Source organism: Erithacus rubecula, assembly GCF_903797595.1.
Source record: "Erithacus rubecula genome assembly, chromosome: 27".
Lineage (NCBI taxonomy): Eukaryota > Metazoa > Chordata > Aves > Passeriformes > Muscicapidae > Erithacus > Erithacus rubecula.
Genome location: NC_136679.1, coordinates 2784055 through 2798938, shown reverse-complemented (window position 1 = coordinate 2798938; position 14884 = coordinate 2784055). Strand labels below are relative to the sequence as shown.

At 41.0% G+C, this 14884-nt stretch overlaps 1 protein-coding gene across 3 annotated transcripts; it reads left to right on the top strand.

Moving 5' to 3' along the window:
* Positions 1-1725: 1725 nt before the first annotated feature.
* SOST (sclerostin) lies at positions 1726-13280 on the top strand. Of its 3 annotated transcripts, none has more exons than XM_079327521.1 (3): positions 1726-1829; positions 6014-6176; positions 10756-13280. In XM_079327521.1, the coding sequence occupies exons 2-3, from the start codon at positions 6032-6034 to the stop codon at positions 11175-11177; spliced, it is 567 nt and encodes a 188-aa protein (XP_079183647.1). In that variant the 5' UTR covers positions 1726-1829; positions 6014-6031; the 3' UTR covers positions 11178-13280. The 3 variants fall into 3 exon arrangements, with proteins under 3 accessions (XP_079183647.1, XP_079183648.1, XP_079183646.1); XM_079327522.1 differs by lacking the exon at positions 1726-1829 and adding an exon at positions 2731-3227; XM_079327520.1 differs by lacking the exon at positions 1726-1829 and having other exon boundaries at positions 4777-6176.
* Positions 13281-14884: the final 1604 nt, after the last annotated feature.

Here is a 14884-nt window from a genome sequence, read left to right as displayed (position 1 = left end):
AGACAGTTCATAATTTTTAATATTACTGATAAACAACTCAGCAACAAAACCACTTCTGCTTTTAGAGCAGGCTAAAAATAGTTCAAATGTCAGACCACTGCTCCATTAATGGATCATTCCCTCCCTCTCAGCCTTGCTCTCCAAGTACAGTCCTGTTGCAAATTCCTCTGCCCATTTTAGCTGGCCAGGAAGATTTTGTATTCCTCTAATCCACAGTGATATGCTATGTACTCCTAAGTTTCTCTTCCTGATTGTAGAAGGAAAGATTGTATAAAACATAGGAATGAGAGTTTCTTTCCATATAAAATGGAATTGAGAATGTATTGGAAGAAATAGAACTTTTTATTCCTCTGAAATTGCTGAGCACCTGCCCTTTGCTGTGAGAGCTCCCTTTCAAGAATGCAAATTCAGGAAGATACTTTGGAAAAGAACTGTTTATGGCAAACAGCAACACTCTGCTTTTGGAGTTGAAACTTCCAAAATAGTGTGATCAGGACTTTATTAATACGTTCATCCTGAATGGCAGTGTGGTAATTCTTGTGTGGATAGCACTGTGGAGAAGGAAGGGTGTCTATAAAATATTCATCTGTCATGGAACAAAGATCTTTACCATGCCAAGTCCAGCCCAGTTAAAGAAAATGAAACAGCTTTGGGTTTTTGTACTTAAAGAGTTAGTGAAGTTAGAGGGAGGGGGAAGAGAGAAGGTGAGAAGCTACTAATATTTTACAACAAGGAGCAAAGATGAAAGTCCAGATGGACAAAATGATGATACATGTAAAACTAAATTCACCTACTCACACTGAACTAAACCTTTCTTGGCTGATTAATAAGTACAGGAAAGAAATCTGCAACTAAAAATAAGATTGGAAGCAAAAATAACATTTTGTAGTTCTTTCTTCATCCTTTGGCCCTGCAGTGAGACTACAGTGTTGATAAATGTTGTACCTGGATCTGCACCTCAGGTACTGCCAGAAACACTTCATGAGAGAAGGGTGCACTGCTGAAAAGTGAACATTTCCTGGAGTTACTTCAAATTTAGAATTAATGGCATCTGAATGCAGAGCTAAGAGCCACAAAACATTGTATTGTAATTGCATTGTTGGGTGCTAAGCCTGTATTAAAATTGGACACATTTTTACAGTAATTATGATTGGTGATAGGAGAATTCATCTTCATAAAAGGCCTTGGAGATGAGAAGCACTGTATATAAAATAATAATGCATGGTTCTGAGCTGAAAAACAAATTTCTGTCAAATACATCCTCCTCCTCCTCCTCAGCAAAGAACAACAGCAGAAAGAGTATTAGCAATGTTTATTTTAATAATTTAGATACTTTCACTGAGCTGCCTTCAGTTGTTCAGAGCTAATTAAAAATCTGATGCCAGAAGTAGAAGCAGGACTTCCTACCTTCTTTTATTTTTTATATTAGTTAAATTAGTTTACAATGATGTTTTTAGCATTAAGAGAAGAATATCAAGTGGAATCTTTCCTAGTTTAGCACAGAAGTTTCTTCTAAAATTACTTCCTGGGCTTCACCAATAAGTAAAAGTCAAAATACAACAAGCCTGAGAGGTGTCTTTTAAGGATTTGCTGGTGAGAATTAATGTCTTATTAATTTCTTCTGCAAATAAATCCTGGAAATAATCAAGTGTTGGTTGTGTGTTTGAATTTTAGTTCCTGTCTGCTGATGCTGCTGGCTGGCTGACTCACCAGATGGAGCTGTAGGCTTGGGAGAGTCACCACTGAATCCTGAACTCTGCTGTTGTGTGAATGCAGAGGATTCTTAGCACTGAAAAAGACAAGTCACCAGAGTGATTTGTCAGTCTTTGGTAGGAGAATAATAAGAATTCATTTATTTTGGCTCCTTGCAGGAGATCACACCACAGCATTCAGATTGCTGTACTCATTCTGTGGCATTGCAGAATTCTTCTGAGACAGCTGAAAGTTGATTGGGAAAGGCTGCATGGGGAAAAAAAAAATCATCATGGGGAAAAAAAAAAAAACCAAAAAACAAGTGTTTGAGATGGAAAGTTTGTTGTGTGTGCCTGCAGGGCAGTGCTGCAGTGGCAGTTCCAGGATGGAGGTTTGGGTTCAGGGAGCAGCAGTGATGGGGGCAGGCTGAGCACAGGATGCCAATGTAGCTGCTCTGATTGCTGCTTTGGGCTGGGCAGGGGTAACTTCACTCTTGGATGCTCTTACAGAGATGTTTTTGTTACTGCTGAGCAGGGCTGACACTGAGCTGAGGCCTTTTTCTGCTGGGGGTGGGAAAGTGGGGGGAGACACCCTGAGAGAGCTGAGCCCAGGGGCCAAACGGATATTGCAGAGCATTTGGCACCCTGTCAGCACACAGAGCCTGCAGGGGTGTTAGTGCAGCTACAGCTCCACGTGTTGGGCTCCTGCTGGCCCAGAGGTGCCTGAACACACCCTCTGCCCAAGGAGGAATTCATCCCTCTGTGCTTTGTGTGCTTTTTGCTTTTCCTATCAGAATGTCTTTATCCCATCCCTTGAGCTTTTCCCTTGGGATTCTGTCCCCACTCCTGGTGGGTTTGGCTCCTGGCTTTCCTTTCCTCCTTTCTGGAGTTTTTCAGCTTAGAAAACAAGCTCAGCTCTGAATATAAAGTGTCCTGTATCAGTCCCACCCTGGTAGTGAGGTTCATTCTGAGAACATTCTATCCTTGATAACATTTTGGTTTTTTTCCTGTTTCATTAACAGTACAAACCTCAAATTTTGGAGGGGACTGCAGCACAGACCATGTCTGCTTTGCTGCAGAAAGGACTGTGAGGCAAGCAGCTACAGAGTGTGAAAGAATGTTTTTGTAGTTAAGGAATCTGAATGTCTGAGATTTGGGTTCAATCCTGGCATTTATTAAACTGTCCTCCTACCTTATGGACAAGAAGTTTTAAGCCACAGGCTAAACATAGCTTCTGATTTTTTCATTCAGGAATTGTTTTGGTATTATTTCTCTGAGTGGGTTATACAGATAAATGCTAAGACAGTTAATACAGGGCATTGATTAAGTACTTGAGAGAAGCTACATCAGGAAGATTTTTATGTTTTATGTAACAGTTGATTACTCTAAATGAGATTCTCTCTATTAGGCCTGCACTAGCAATGATACCTTTTGGAAATATTCTTTAGGCAGATATTACATTAAAAGAAATTCACAGAAACTGAGCTTTGGTGGATACACAGAATTCTGAAGGCATTTAAACAGGAGAGTAAAGAGGTAGCAAGAATTCAGTGATTACCAGCACTCAGCTTTGTTCTCTCCTGTTCTGCTTTTCAGCTGTTCTCTGTGTGATGGCACTTTGGGCTCTATTGGACAATACCCACATGTGATGGTGTATTCCTATCTGACCAAAATAATACCAAAATCTTTGTTTAGCTCCTGGTCCTTCAGGACTTCAAGTCCTTCACAACTTGTTCAGTTTAGCTCTTAGCCAAAAATAGATTTATGACATGTAAGTGTGCAAAATTATGCTTAGCAGAACATTTGCAATAGTGGGGAATTTGGTTTGATGTATTTGTGAGACCATCATTAACTGCTCTGAGAAAAGAGAAAGTTAATGAAAGATAATCAATGCCACTGATGATGATGATGGTGATGATTATAGAGAAAAGATAATCAGCATATTGGAGACAAATTATTTGACAACAGTCTGTATTGAAGAATGTGTTAAGGATATATCCTGACTGGCTGAGGAGAAAAAATCTTGTAGAAAGAAAATAGTGTGTTGTATTCCTCCATAAAAACAGTAATTTCTGAGATGGTTGAATGTCTGAAGTGTGGGCTGGAGGAAAGGAGGAAGGGGAGCTGGCAGTAAGGGCACACTGCAGTATAAAACACAGTGCATGATTTCTTTTAGACACTCCTTGGAGTATTTAGAAGGGAGAACAACTTCTGAGAATGCTGGTTTCTGATTTCTGGCTGAGCAGAAGACTGAGAAGGAAAGCACCTGATAATGTATTTCAGATACCAGGAAAGGAGCAATGCAGGGAGCAGGTGAGCTACAGCTCAGCCTGTGTCAGGGTGCACCTGCTGGGAGTGTCTGTGTGTGTGTCTGTGTGTGTCTGTCTGTCTGTGTGTCTGTGTGTGTGTCTGTGTGTGTGTGTGTGTGTGTCTGTCTGTCTGTGTGTCTGTGTGTGTCTGTGTGTGTGTGTGTGTGTCTGTGTGTGTGTCTGTGTGTCTGTGTCTCTGTGTGTCTGTCTGTCTATGTGTCTGTGTGTCTGTCTGTGTGTCTGTGTGTCTGTGTCTGTCTGTCTGTGTCTGTGTGTGTCTGTGTGTCTGTCTGTGTGTCTGTCTGTGTGTCTGTGTGTCTGTGTGTCTGTGTCTGTCTGTCTGTGTCTCTGTGTGTCTGTGTGTCTGTGTGTCTGTCTGTCTATGTGTCTGTGTGTCTGTCTGTGTGTCTGTCTGTCTGTGTGTCTGTGTGTCTGTGTGTCTGTCTGTGTGTCTGTGTCTGTCTGTCTGTGTGTGTCTGTCTGTTTGTCTGTATGTGTCCATCTGTCTGTCTGTGTGGATGGAGGGTGAGATGTCCCCATGTCAGTGCTGCTGTTCCTCACCCAGGGCACACCAAGGGCACACCCACACCCTCAGTTTGGTGACCCCCCTGTTTGGTAGCACTCAGGGGAATTGCCAGAATGAAATGCAAAATCCATTCTGAGTCTTTCAGCCACAGGGGAAAGTCACAGTGAATCATTTTTTATTCCCATCTCCAGGAAACATTTCCATGAGAAATCAGTGACAAGTGTGGCAGTGACACACCCCTGTGCTGGGCTGCTCTGAGCCAACATTTGCTTTGCTGTAGCTCTGACAAGCTCACTGTGGTATCTGAACCTCCCTAAAGGCTGAGATGCTTTCTGATTAATTGATTTATTTGCAAATAACTTGAAAGTGTAGGTGGTCTTGAGACACAGAAATCATGATAATTTCACCACTGTCATCTTGTTTTTGCAAGGAAGAATATCATAGATGAGATTTTAAAACATGATACATGAATACATCTTAGGCCTAAATGCATAAATTCCCTAGACCTAAAATAGTATTTTTTTTTCTTTTTGTTGGTTATATCATGGCTGGAAATCAGTCTGGCCAAGCTCTTGGGTTTAAAATAAGCAAATATCCTGTATTCAATACTTCACAGAATGTCAGGAGAAGTTGCAGTGTGCTATGAATTTAAAGCAAATGCAAACATGTTTTAGGCAGTTTTTTCCAAGAATTAAAAATATGAGAAAGAGCACATCAAAAATTATGATATACAACATTCTGGCTGCTTAACCTAAAAACATATTCCAAGCAAACTGTTTTTAAGGAAAAGTAAGTTCTCATATTGAAACTAAGTTCTTCCCTGTTTTTTCCAGTATATTTGTGAAACAAAATTTAGAGCTCCTTGTTTTGAAAAAGGGAGAAAGAAATCTACCCTAACCTAATAATTTCCCTGCAGAGAGTGAAAAGCACAACTACTGAGCCAGAGTTCCTAGATTTCCTCACTTTATACAGGGAGCAAAGGGAAGAGGAATAACAACAGCAAAATGTCAAAAGTCTGAAAAACCTTTGGAAAAGACCAAAGTTTCAAATATGGATGGAGGCAGAATCAGGTTTTAATTATTTAATTTTAACACCATTGTTAGAAAAAAAAAAAAAAACTGCAGAAAGGTTTGTCAGGTTGCAATTCATGGTAGTCTTGTCTGTAACCATTTCTTGCCAGGCTCAAAAATCAGGTGAATATGAGAAGTTTTTCATGAAACTTGTAAAATATTGTCACTAACCCACCCCCACACACCCATTTTATTTCACACTGACAAAAGCTGAGATGAATGAGTTGTCTGGCCCTTCCCACTTTGTATAGTCATTGGCTGGCTTGGTTCTAAAAGGGATTTTAAAAAGGGGAATAATGTGCCTTTGCCTGGGATCTGGGAGTGTCAGGGTGCTGAAAAGCTGATCTGTGAGCTGCCACCATGCAGATCTCCTGGGCTGTGTGTGCTGTCTGCATCCTGACACAAATCACATTTCAGCCTGCACAAGGGTGGCAGATGTTCAAAAATGATGCTACAGAAATCATCCCTGAGATCACTGAAAATACAGAAACACCCATGGAGCCGAATTTCAGCAACAACAACACAATGAATCAGGCAAAACACGGAGGAAGACACATACAACAAGCTCCAGAGCTTAATGGTAAGAAAAATATCATTATTGCTGATTTGAATCATAGCAGATAATTTGTAAAAGAATACTTGTTATCATATATGTTTGTTTATTAACACTTTTAGCTGTGGCCCAGCTGCTTTAAGTGATAGGGATTTGCATCTTCTGTTAAAGAAGTATGAATATGAACATAAGAAAGAAATAAATTGGAGTTTAAGATGCAAACATTGTCTCTCTGTTGAACGTTGCTATTCTGCCCAGACAACTCCAAACCATAAAACTTGTAGTAGATATTACTAAACACTTCTCTGTGTTTTGTGAGGAAATATCACAAGTTACCTTTCTCTCTTTAATGTTAGGATGGGGGAATGGGTTGACAATAGAGACAATAATATAAATTTGTGATATTTAGGAACATCCACAGCAGTTGTGACTAAGATCACACATCAAAAGTGTCACACTGAGGTTGTGTTCAGCTAAATGAGAGAAGTGTGCTGTCCTTTGCTAACAGGCAGATCTTCAGTCAGGTTCCAGCAGCCAAAAATGCTTCAAGTTACATTGTCACTGCACTTGGCCAAATGTCTAACTTTAGCAGTGATGCAAGACTTTGGAGGAGAGACAGAAGATGGAAAGCTGACACCAAACAGAGAAAAGCAGCTTTAAAAAAGTTTCCCACTGGAAAATAGGGCAAGCTTGGTCCTCCAGACACACAGCATAAAGCACAGAGCAACAGCCACAGATCAAACTTAGAATTCCCATTGCTGTGCATTAACCAGCCTTCTTTTTCTGGGGACACTGGAAGGCAATTGTGAATTTCTGCAGCTGTCATTAAGGCATTTAAAACCCTAAGGTTAACAATATTTTAAAAGAAAGGAATAAAAAAAAATGCTTTTAAGATTGTGACCTTAAAAGCTTTTTAAATTTCCAAGAGGGGGAGCACTCTGTTCCTGCCAGGCAGCCCCAACAACCAGCAGGTCACAGCAGGTTGGTTTTCTTGTCATATCTCAATAACTTCATTTTTTAGCCTCTTACTAGTCTGAATCAACTGGGAATCTGCCCCACTGCAGATTTTTGAAGTGAAAACACTTAAGAAATCAAATACTGAAGGAGACTGAGCAGTTGTTTTAGATACACAATGGTCTTGCATACTTATTTTGGCATATTTCACATAAAGAATCAAAATTATGATCCAGAGTGGCCAGACCTTTCTGGAATATATGCACCAGACCTTGAGTGACTTTGCACAGTTACAGGACAGGACATAAATGCACATAATATCACCTGCAGAGCTGAGGCAAATGCCTGGATATTTAACTGCCTGTGCATTATGGAGGTACAGTACACCTTATTCAGCACATTATTTTATTTACAGACAGACATAATTTTCTCAGATGCTTTGGGAGTGTTAGACTAAAGTGCACGTGGAGTTCAGTTTGCCAGTATTTTTGTCACAGCTAACAAGGATTGCTTAATTTCATTAATGCAGTCCTTCAAACTTTTCAAAAATGAAATCTTGCTAGCTGTGCTTTGACAAATATAAATACACTTTGACAAATGCAAATTTGAGCACTAAAATCCTGTTTCTGTGTTTCACAGGAAAACCAAAAATTAAAATTCTGTACAAATACTATTGTGTTACTAAGAGGAGATTCAGGGTCAGAATTCTCTTTTGCTGAACTAAACCTTGTACCCAGTGAGGAGAATGGGCCTGACAGCCACAGCTTTCTCTGTCAGCTGCCCTTTGAAGGCTTCCACCACGGAGTTAAAACTGTGCTTTTGACTAAAACAAGAACTTTAATGTGTTTGTCTAGATGAAGTTAATTGATAAACACTTAAAAACCAAATTTTGTGTCTTCCCAAGTCAATTAATCAAGGATGTCATTTGGGAAAAGAAACACATTTGGGAAAAGTTATGTTCCTACAACTGCAAAGTTTCTAAATACTTGCTAAGAAATCTTGGATTTTCTAATGCTGCATTTGCCTATAGCTGCCCAATGAGAAAAAGGAGAGGAAAAAATCTGTAAGGATCCTAAGAGCCAAAAGGTGCCTCTGGCTCTCTAAGGGGAAATATGTGGAATTGCCACAGAGTGTAGTAAATTTGGAAAAGCTGGTGCCTGAACAGTGGGAATTCCTTAGTGCTGTTGTTACCTGTGATTTCTATAACCTGGAAGCTAAAACTCACTTAAGGAACACTTTTTGTTGCAAAAGAATTTAAATCTGGAGTCAACATCTGAAGTCAATAAACTAGAACAGTGGGGGAAGGTGTAAATGAAACCAGGAGAATATTGTCCAAAATTCCCAGCTGCTGCTGGGCTGGACTCCAGAGTTCCACTGTCCCCTGCACTGACATGAAATGTACCTGCTGGATTTTATTCACCAATTTGGACATTGTTCCTCCAGGGTTTTACAGCTGGAGTAGCTGAATAGTCAGGAGCTGCATGAATAAGCCTTTTGAGATACTTCTCCTGAAAATCTGCTGTTCAAGACATTCAGCTTGTGTCTAGCTCAGGGATCTGCTGCAGGAGCTGTTGTGGTTTGACACTGGCCCAGCACCAGGCACCCACAAAAGCCACTCACTCACCCTCCCCTGCCACAGCTGGGCAGAGGAGAGAAAAAAATAACCAAAAAATCTGTCAGATTATAGCACTTCTGGTCTGAAAAGAGAATAAGATAAACTGAGCTGACTGCAGGTAGCCCCTGGAGGTTTATGGGTTAAGGACCAGGAGAAAAACACACCAAGGGCAAAACAGGCTTGGCTTAGAGGTACAAAGTGACCTTATTAATAAAAAAGCAGAGAAGGGTAATAAGAATTAAAAGAAGTCCTTAAAAACACCTTTATTCCCCCAACCATTCCTCCTTCCCACTGCCAGCACAGGGAGAAAGGGTGTGGGGGTTGTGGTGGGTGCCAGGAATGAAGGAATTGCAGGAATTAAGGAATGACCAGGAATTGAGAAATTGCAGGATCTGAAGAATTGCAGAAAGGAAGGAATTGCAGGAATTGGGGAATTGCAGGAATGAAGGAATTGCAGGAATTGAGGAATGGTAGGAACTGAGGAATTAGCAGGAATTGGGGAATCGCAGGAATTGAGGAATTGCAGGAATTGAGGAATGGCAGGAACTGAGGAATTAGCAGGAGCTGGGGAATTGCAGGAATTGAGGAATTGCAGGAGGTGAAGAACTGTAGGAATTGCAGGAATTGAGGAATTCGAGGAATTGGGGAATTGCAGGAATTAAGGAATTTGAGAAATGAAGGATTTGCAGGAATTGGGGAATTGCAGGAGGTGAGGAATTGCAGGAATTGAGGAATGGCAGGAACTGAGGAATTAGCAGGAATTGGTGAATTGCAGGAACTGGGGAATTGCAGGAACTGGAGAATTGCAGGGATTGGGGAATTGCAAGAATTGGGGAATTGCACGAGGTGAGGAATTGTAGGAATTGCAGGAATTGAGGAATTGCAGGAATTAAGGAATTCGAGAAATGAAGGATTAGCAGGAATTGGGGAACTGCAGGAACTGGGGAATTGCAAGAGGCGAGGAACTGCAAGAATTGATGAATGGCAGGAGGTGAGGAATTGCAGGAACTGCAGGAATTAGAGAAATGAAGGAATTGCAGGAATTGGGGAATTGCAGGAATTGAGGAATTGCAGGAATTGCAGGAATTAGAGAAATGAAGGAATTGCAGGAACTGGGGAATTGCAGGAATTGGGGAATTGCAGGGGGTGAGGAATTGCAGGAATTGAGGAATTGCAGGAATTAGAGAAATGAAGGAATTGCAGGAAGTGGGGAATTGCAGGAATTGGGGAATTGCAGGAATTGAGGAATTGCAGGAATTGCAGGAATTGCAGGAATTAGAGAAATGAAGGAATTGCAGGAATTGGGGAATTGCAGGGGGTGAGGAATTGCAGGAATTGAGGAATTGCAGGAATTAGAGAAATGAAGGAATTGCAGGAACTGGGGAATTGCAGGAATTGGGGAATTGCAGGAATTGAAGGAATTGCAGGAATTAGAGAAATGAAGGAATTGCAGGAACTGGGGAATTGCAGGAATTGGGGAATTGCAGGGGGTGAGGAATTGCAGGAATTGAGGAATTGCAGGAATTAGAGAAATGAAGGAATTGCAGGAACTGGGGAATTGCAGGAATTGGGGAATTGCAGGAATTGAGGAATTGCAGGAATTGCAGGAATTGCAGGAATTAGAGAAATGAAGGAATTGCAGGAATTGGGGAATTGCAGGGGGTGAGGAATTGCAGGAATTGAGGAATTGCAGGAATTGCAGGAATTGCAGGAATTAGAGAAATGAAGGAATTGCAGGAACTGGGGAATTGCAGGGGGTGAGGAATTGCAGGAATTGAGGAATTGCAGGAATTAGAGAAATGAAGGAATTGCAGGAACTGGGGAATTGCAGGGGGTGAGGAATTGCAGGAATTAGAGAAACGAAGGAATTGCAGGAACTGGGGAATTGCAGGAATTGGGGAATTGCAGGAATTGAAGGAATTGCAGGAATTAGAGAAATGAAGGAATTGCAGGAACTGGGGAATTGCAGGAATTGGGGAATTGCAGGGGGTGAGGAACTGCAGGAATTGCAGTAATTAACGTGTCCCCTGTCCGCAGACGCCTCGGAGCTGAGCTGCAGGGAGCTGCGCACCACTCGCTACGTGACGGACGGGCCGTGCCGCAGCCTGAAGCCGGTGAAGGAGCTGCTGTGCTCGGGCCAGTGCGAGCCCTCGCACCTGCTGCCCAACTCCATCGGCCGCGGCAAGTGGTGGCGGCAGCAGGCGCTGGACTATCGCTGCATCCCCGCGCACACCCGCACCCAGCGCGTCCTGCTGGCCTGTCCCGAGCAACAGACTCGGACTTACAAATTCCGAGCCGTCACCTCCTGCAAGTGCAAGCGCTACACTCGCTACCACAACCAGTCCGAGCTCAAGGATTTCGGCAAGGAAGGCGCCCGGCCCCAGAAGAATAAGAAGCCTCATCTGTCCAGAGCCAGGAGCGGCAAATCCAACCAGCACGAGCTGGAAAATGCTTATTAGGAGGTGGCTCTGGGTGACACGGACTAGCGGCTCTGGATGTTTTCTAAACCATCAAAAGGCACTCAGAGGCCACAGCACGATGTTCTGACTGCAGTAGGTTCCAATTCCTTCTGCTAAGCTGGGTCAAAGGCTCACATAGCACAAATCGATCAGATTGTAGCACTTATGGTCTGATAGGAGAATGAGATAAAGCGAGCTGCGGGCACCCCTGGAGTCCAGGCGAGTTTGTGTGTCCTGAGCGAGCAGGAAGGCAGAGGAGGGTGAAGCTGCCGTGACAATCAGGCTTTGCTAGAAATCATTCCACTCACTTCATGTGAAAAGAACATTGAGATCCCTTTCCCAGTCAATGATGCAGGGCAAGCTTGCAATTAGGGAGGCACCAGGAGAGTTTGGATTCTCTGAGGGAGCTGTAGAAAGTTTGGGGTAGCAGGGATTTCAGGTAATGGTGAATGAAGTCAAACTGATGGAAAATTAACACTCTAGCAGGTGTCCTCATGCACCAAGTGTTTCCTCTCCAACACAGAAATCAAAATATGACACTAGTGCACTCAGAAGGGTGACAAATCTATTTCATACTTTTAATTAAAAGATTATGGGATCGACAAATTCAAAACTGAGATTTGGCAACTAAAACCATATTGATTTAAGAGCAATGATTTGTTTTAGGGATAATTCAACAAATTCTCCTAAGTGGAGCAGATTTATGAAAAAGATGCTCCTCCCAAACCAGATAACCTCACTGATGTTTGTCCCGTAAACAACTGACATTATCCATAGTTTAACACAGAAAATACTGATTATTCCTTATTTCCTAGAACATGTTTAATATCAGCTTAGATAAGTCCATTTACAATTTCTGTTCTGTAGAGTTTGGATTACCTGGCCACACACTCTGTAGCACTAAAACTGTGCAAACCAAGCTCTGTGAGTAAGGTGGTGGTTCTGCATTAAAAGTGAGCCTCTGCTAAGTCAGGAATTCCTCTAGAAAAGTCTTTAGGATATGCAGCTTTGATAAGTCTTTAGTTTGACACCTAAACTAAGTTTTCCTTTACTTAGCTTCTCAACACTCAGATTAATGCTTGTGTTTTTACATTAAAGAATATTGCTAGAAAGTGAATTGTCACATACTGTATACATCCTGTAGAATTTATGCTGAGATAATATAAAGTGTGGAAATTTGCAATGTTGGTAGATTTTTCAGTGATTTTATGTGGCACCAGAACCTAGAGAGAAAAGGTATCATTTCAGAGAGTGAATTAAGTATTTATTTTTTTTCCAGAAATTATTTATGCAATGTTTTAACTTTTAGAGAACTAGAAGTAATACTGCTTTAAAAATATTAGTCTGTTATTTTTAATTTTAAAAACATTGTTAATAAAGTAGAAACAATGACTAATTATAGAAAGACTCATTGATTTTCAGCTACAGAATACAGCTGATTTCCTGCAAAGCCAGGGATTTACAGAACAGTCAGGGTGTCAAGTCCAGTTTCTGTGATCCAAAGTGCTGAGATCCTTAATTCTAACCTACACATCCCTAAAGAATCTCCATCCTGGAACTTCTTGCTCTGACACAGGATGTTTCTCATGGAAAAGCTCTTCCTGGGGAGATGGGAAGCTCAAAATTATTTCTGTATTCTCATTTCTGCTTCCCCTAGACATTTCCTGATTCATATGTTCACAACCAGATAAAGCCACCAAAGAAAACAATAAATCTGTGAACTGTCAATCAAGAGTTCTTGATTGAAATCTGATTGCTTCAGATTTCTTTTATTGAAAAAAAAAAAAAAAAAGGAAAAGAAATGTGGAATCCCCTTGCAAGTGCTGTCAAGCAACAGTTAAAATTTTTTATAGTTTGGTATTGTAAACCCATGTTCATTTTCATTTAGTCTTTAAGGAACATTTTCCAATAAAGGCAGAGAAAACTGATCTTGGGCTGCACACTGCATGCAGATCTTCCAATGCAGATGTAAAGATGAGCAGCTTTTTCCAGACAACCAGTATAGAAGTTGTCCTTTTCTTTTTCTTACTATGACTTGATACATGGCATAAAAACCCAAAATAAACCATTGTCACAACTGCAACAACATTTTCCAGACTTATCTTTGACTTTATGAATTTGACACTTGGGGTTTAATTTTCAGAATTCAGTATGAGCACCTGCAGCACTGCTGAAGTGAGAAAAGCAGCTCAATTCTCTGGAAAGCTGTTCCACAGTCTCTCAAACACCCACAGTCAATGAAACTTTGTTTTTAAAATACTGATTGTGATTAGCCAGTGAAAGAGACTTGTCCCACTTCATCTCAGACCTCATCCTGGGTTTCAGGCACTCAGAAGCATCAGGCCTGCTGCAGGTGAACCAAGAATGACTTTCTACCAAATATTCCACCTAGAAAATCCTCTTACCCCAAAACATGTTGTCACACAGTTCTTGTCTCTCAAAAGTGCCAATGGTTCCTGCTGTTAAACTGCCACTCAGAATCTTGCATTTTTCTGACTTCCAATATAAGAATTTGCTCTTTGCAAGTTATAAAAGCTTTTACAAGAATCTCAGAGGGTGAAGAGTCCTGGGGCTTTTTGCTCTATTTCCTCTCAACACTGTTTGCAGTGACTTCTCTTTGGTTTTACCTCAGGTTAAAGATGGATGAGATGAGCAGTTTGCAGATTGATTCTGTAATCTCACCCCTGAAGCAACCCCTCCAACCACCACTTTTGCAATTTATGTTATCAGGAGAGGAATAGGAAATTGTGTTTTTCTAACAGCTGGAAAAATCAAAATACAGGATGTTTCAGAGGTAGACTGCCAGATTCTCCTCCACCCCAACATCCATGTGGGTAGTTTTCAGACAGGGAATTAGGGATTCTTCATTCATTCATTCATTCATTCATTCATTCATTCATTCATTCATTCATTCATTCATTCATTCCTTTTTAACCTCCAATATATGTGTGAATAATCTGGGAGCAGATAGCATCCCTAACTGTAGGTTTGAGAAAATGTCTGTAGGAATTTTGAGTTTCTCTCCTACACAAAATTACAACTTTCACTTCTCAAAGAATGGACAGTGACCTGCTGTGTGCTCCTTCTACAAAAGCATTAGATGGTGTTTCTTTGAAATTTTAAATTCTTCATATGAGAGTGAATGTCTTCATTGTCATTTTTGCAATAAAATATCACAATTTGCATAGTTGAGGTGCTGCTGAGGTGTAAGTAGTAACAGGTCACTGCTTTTACCTTCCCTTGGCTGGAGCCAGGTGCCTGTCACAACTGAACAATGCCATGATGGACAATCCTCAGAAATGCAATGAAGCCACTTTTTTTCAGACAGAATTAATGATTTCTCCAATTCTGCTTCCCTCCCCCATTTTTATTTCTAACAAATTGTGTAACCTGGGGCACATTCTCTACAATACACTCACTGGCTTAAAATAGTCACTGTGCTTACCTCATTTCTTTTTCTGGCAAAAATACAATTCTGCTATTATTCAATGAAAAATAAACCTACCAGCAGAAGAAGGATCTTGCTGCTGTCCACAAGGCCTCAAAGATTTTGCACAAGCTTCATCTTTTTAATTAGAAGTTGCACAATAAAGAGCATAACTTTATCCAGTGAGGTGCTAGGCCCAGAAAACACATCCCATGTGTGTTCTGCAAGTGTGGTTAAGAAAGTCAGCACTGTGAAATACAGAAGGAATAAACATGTATTT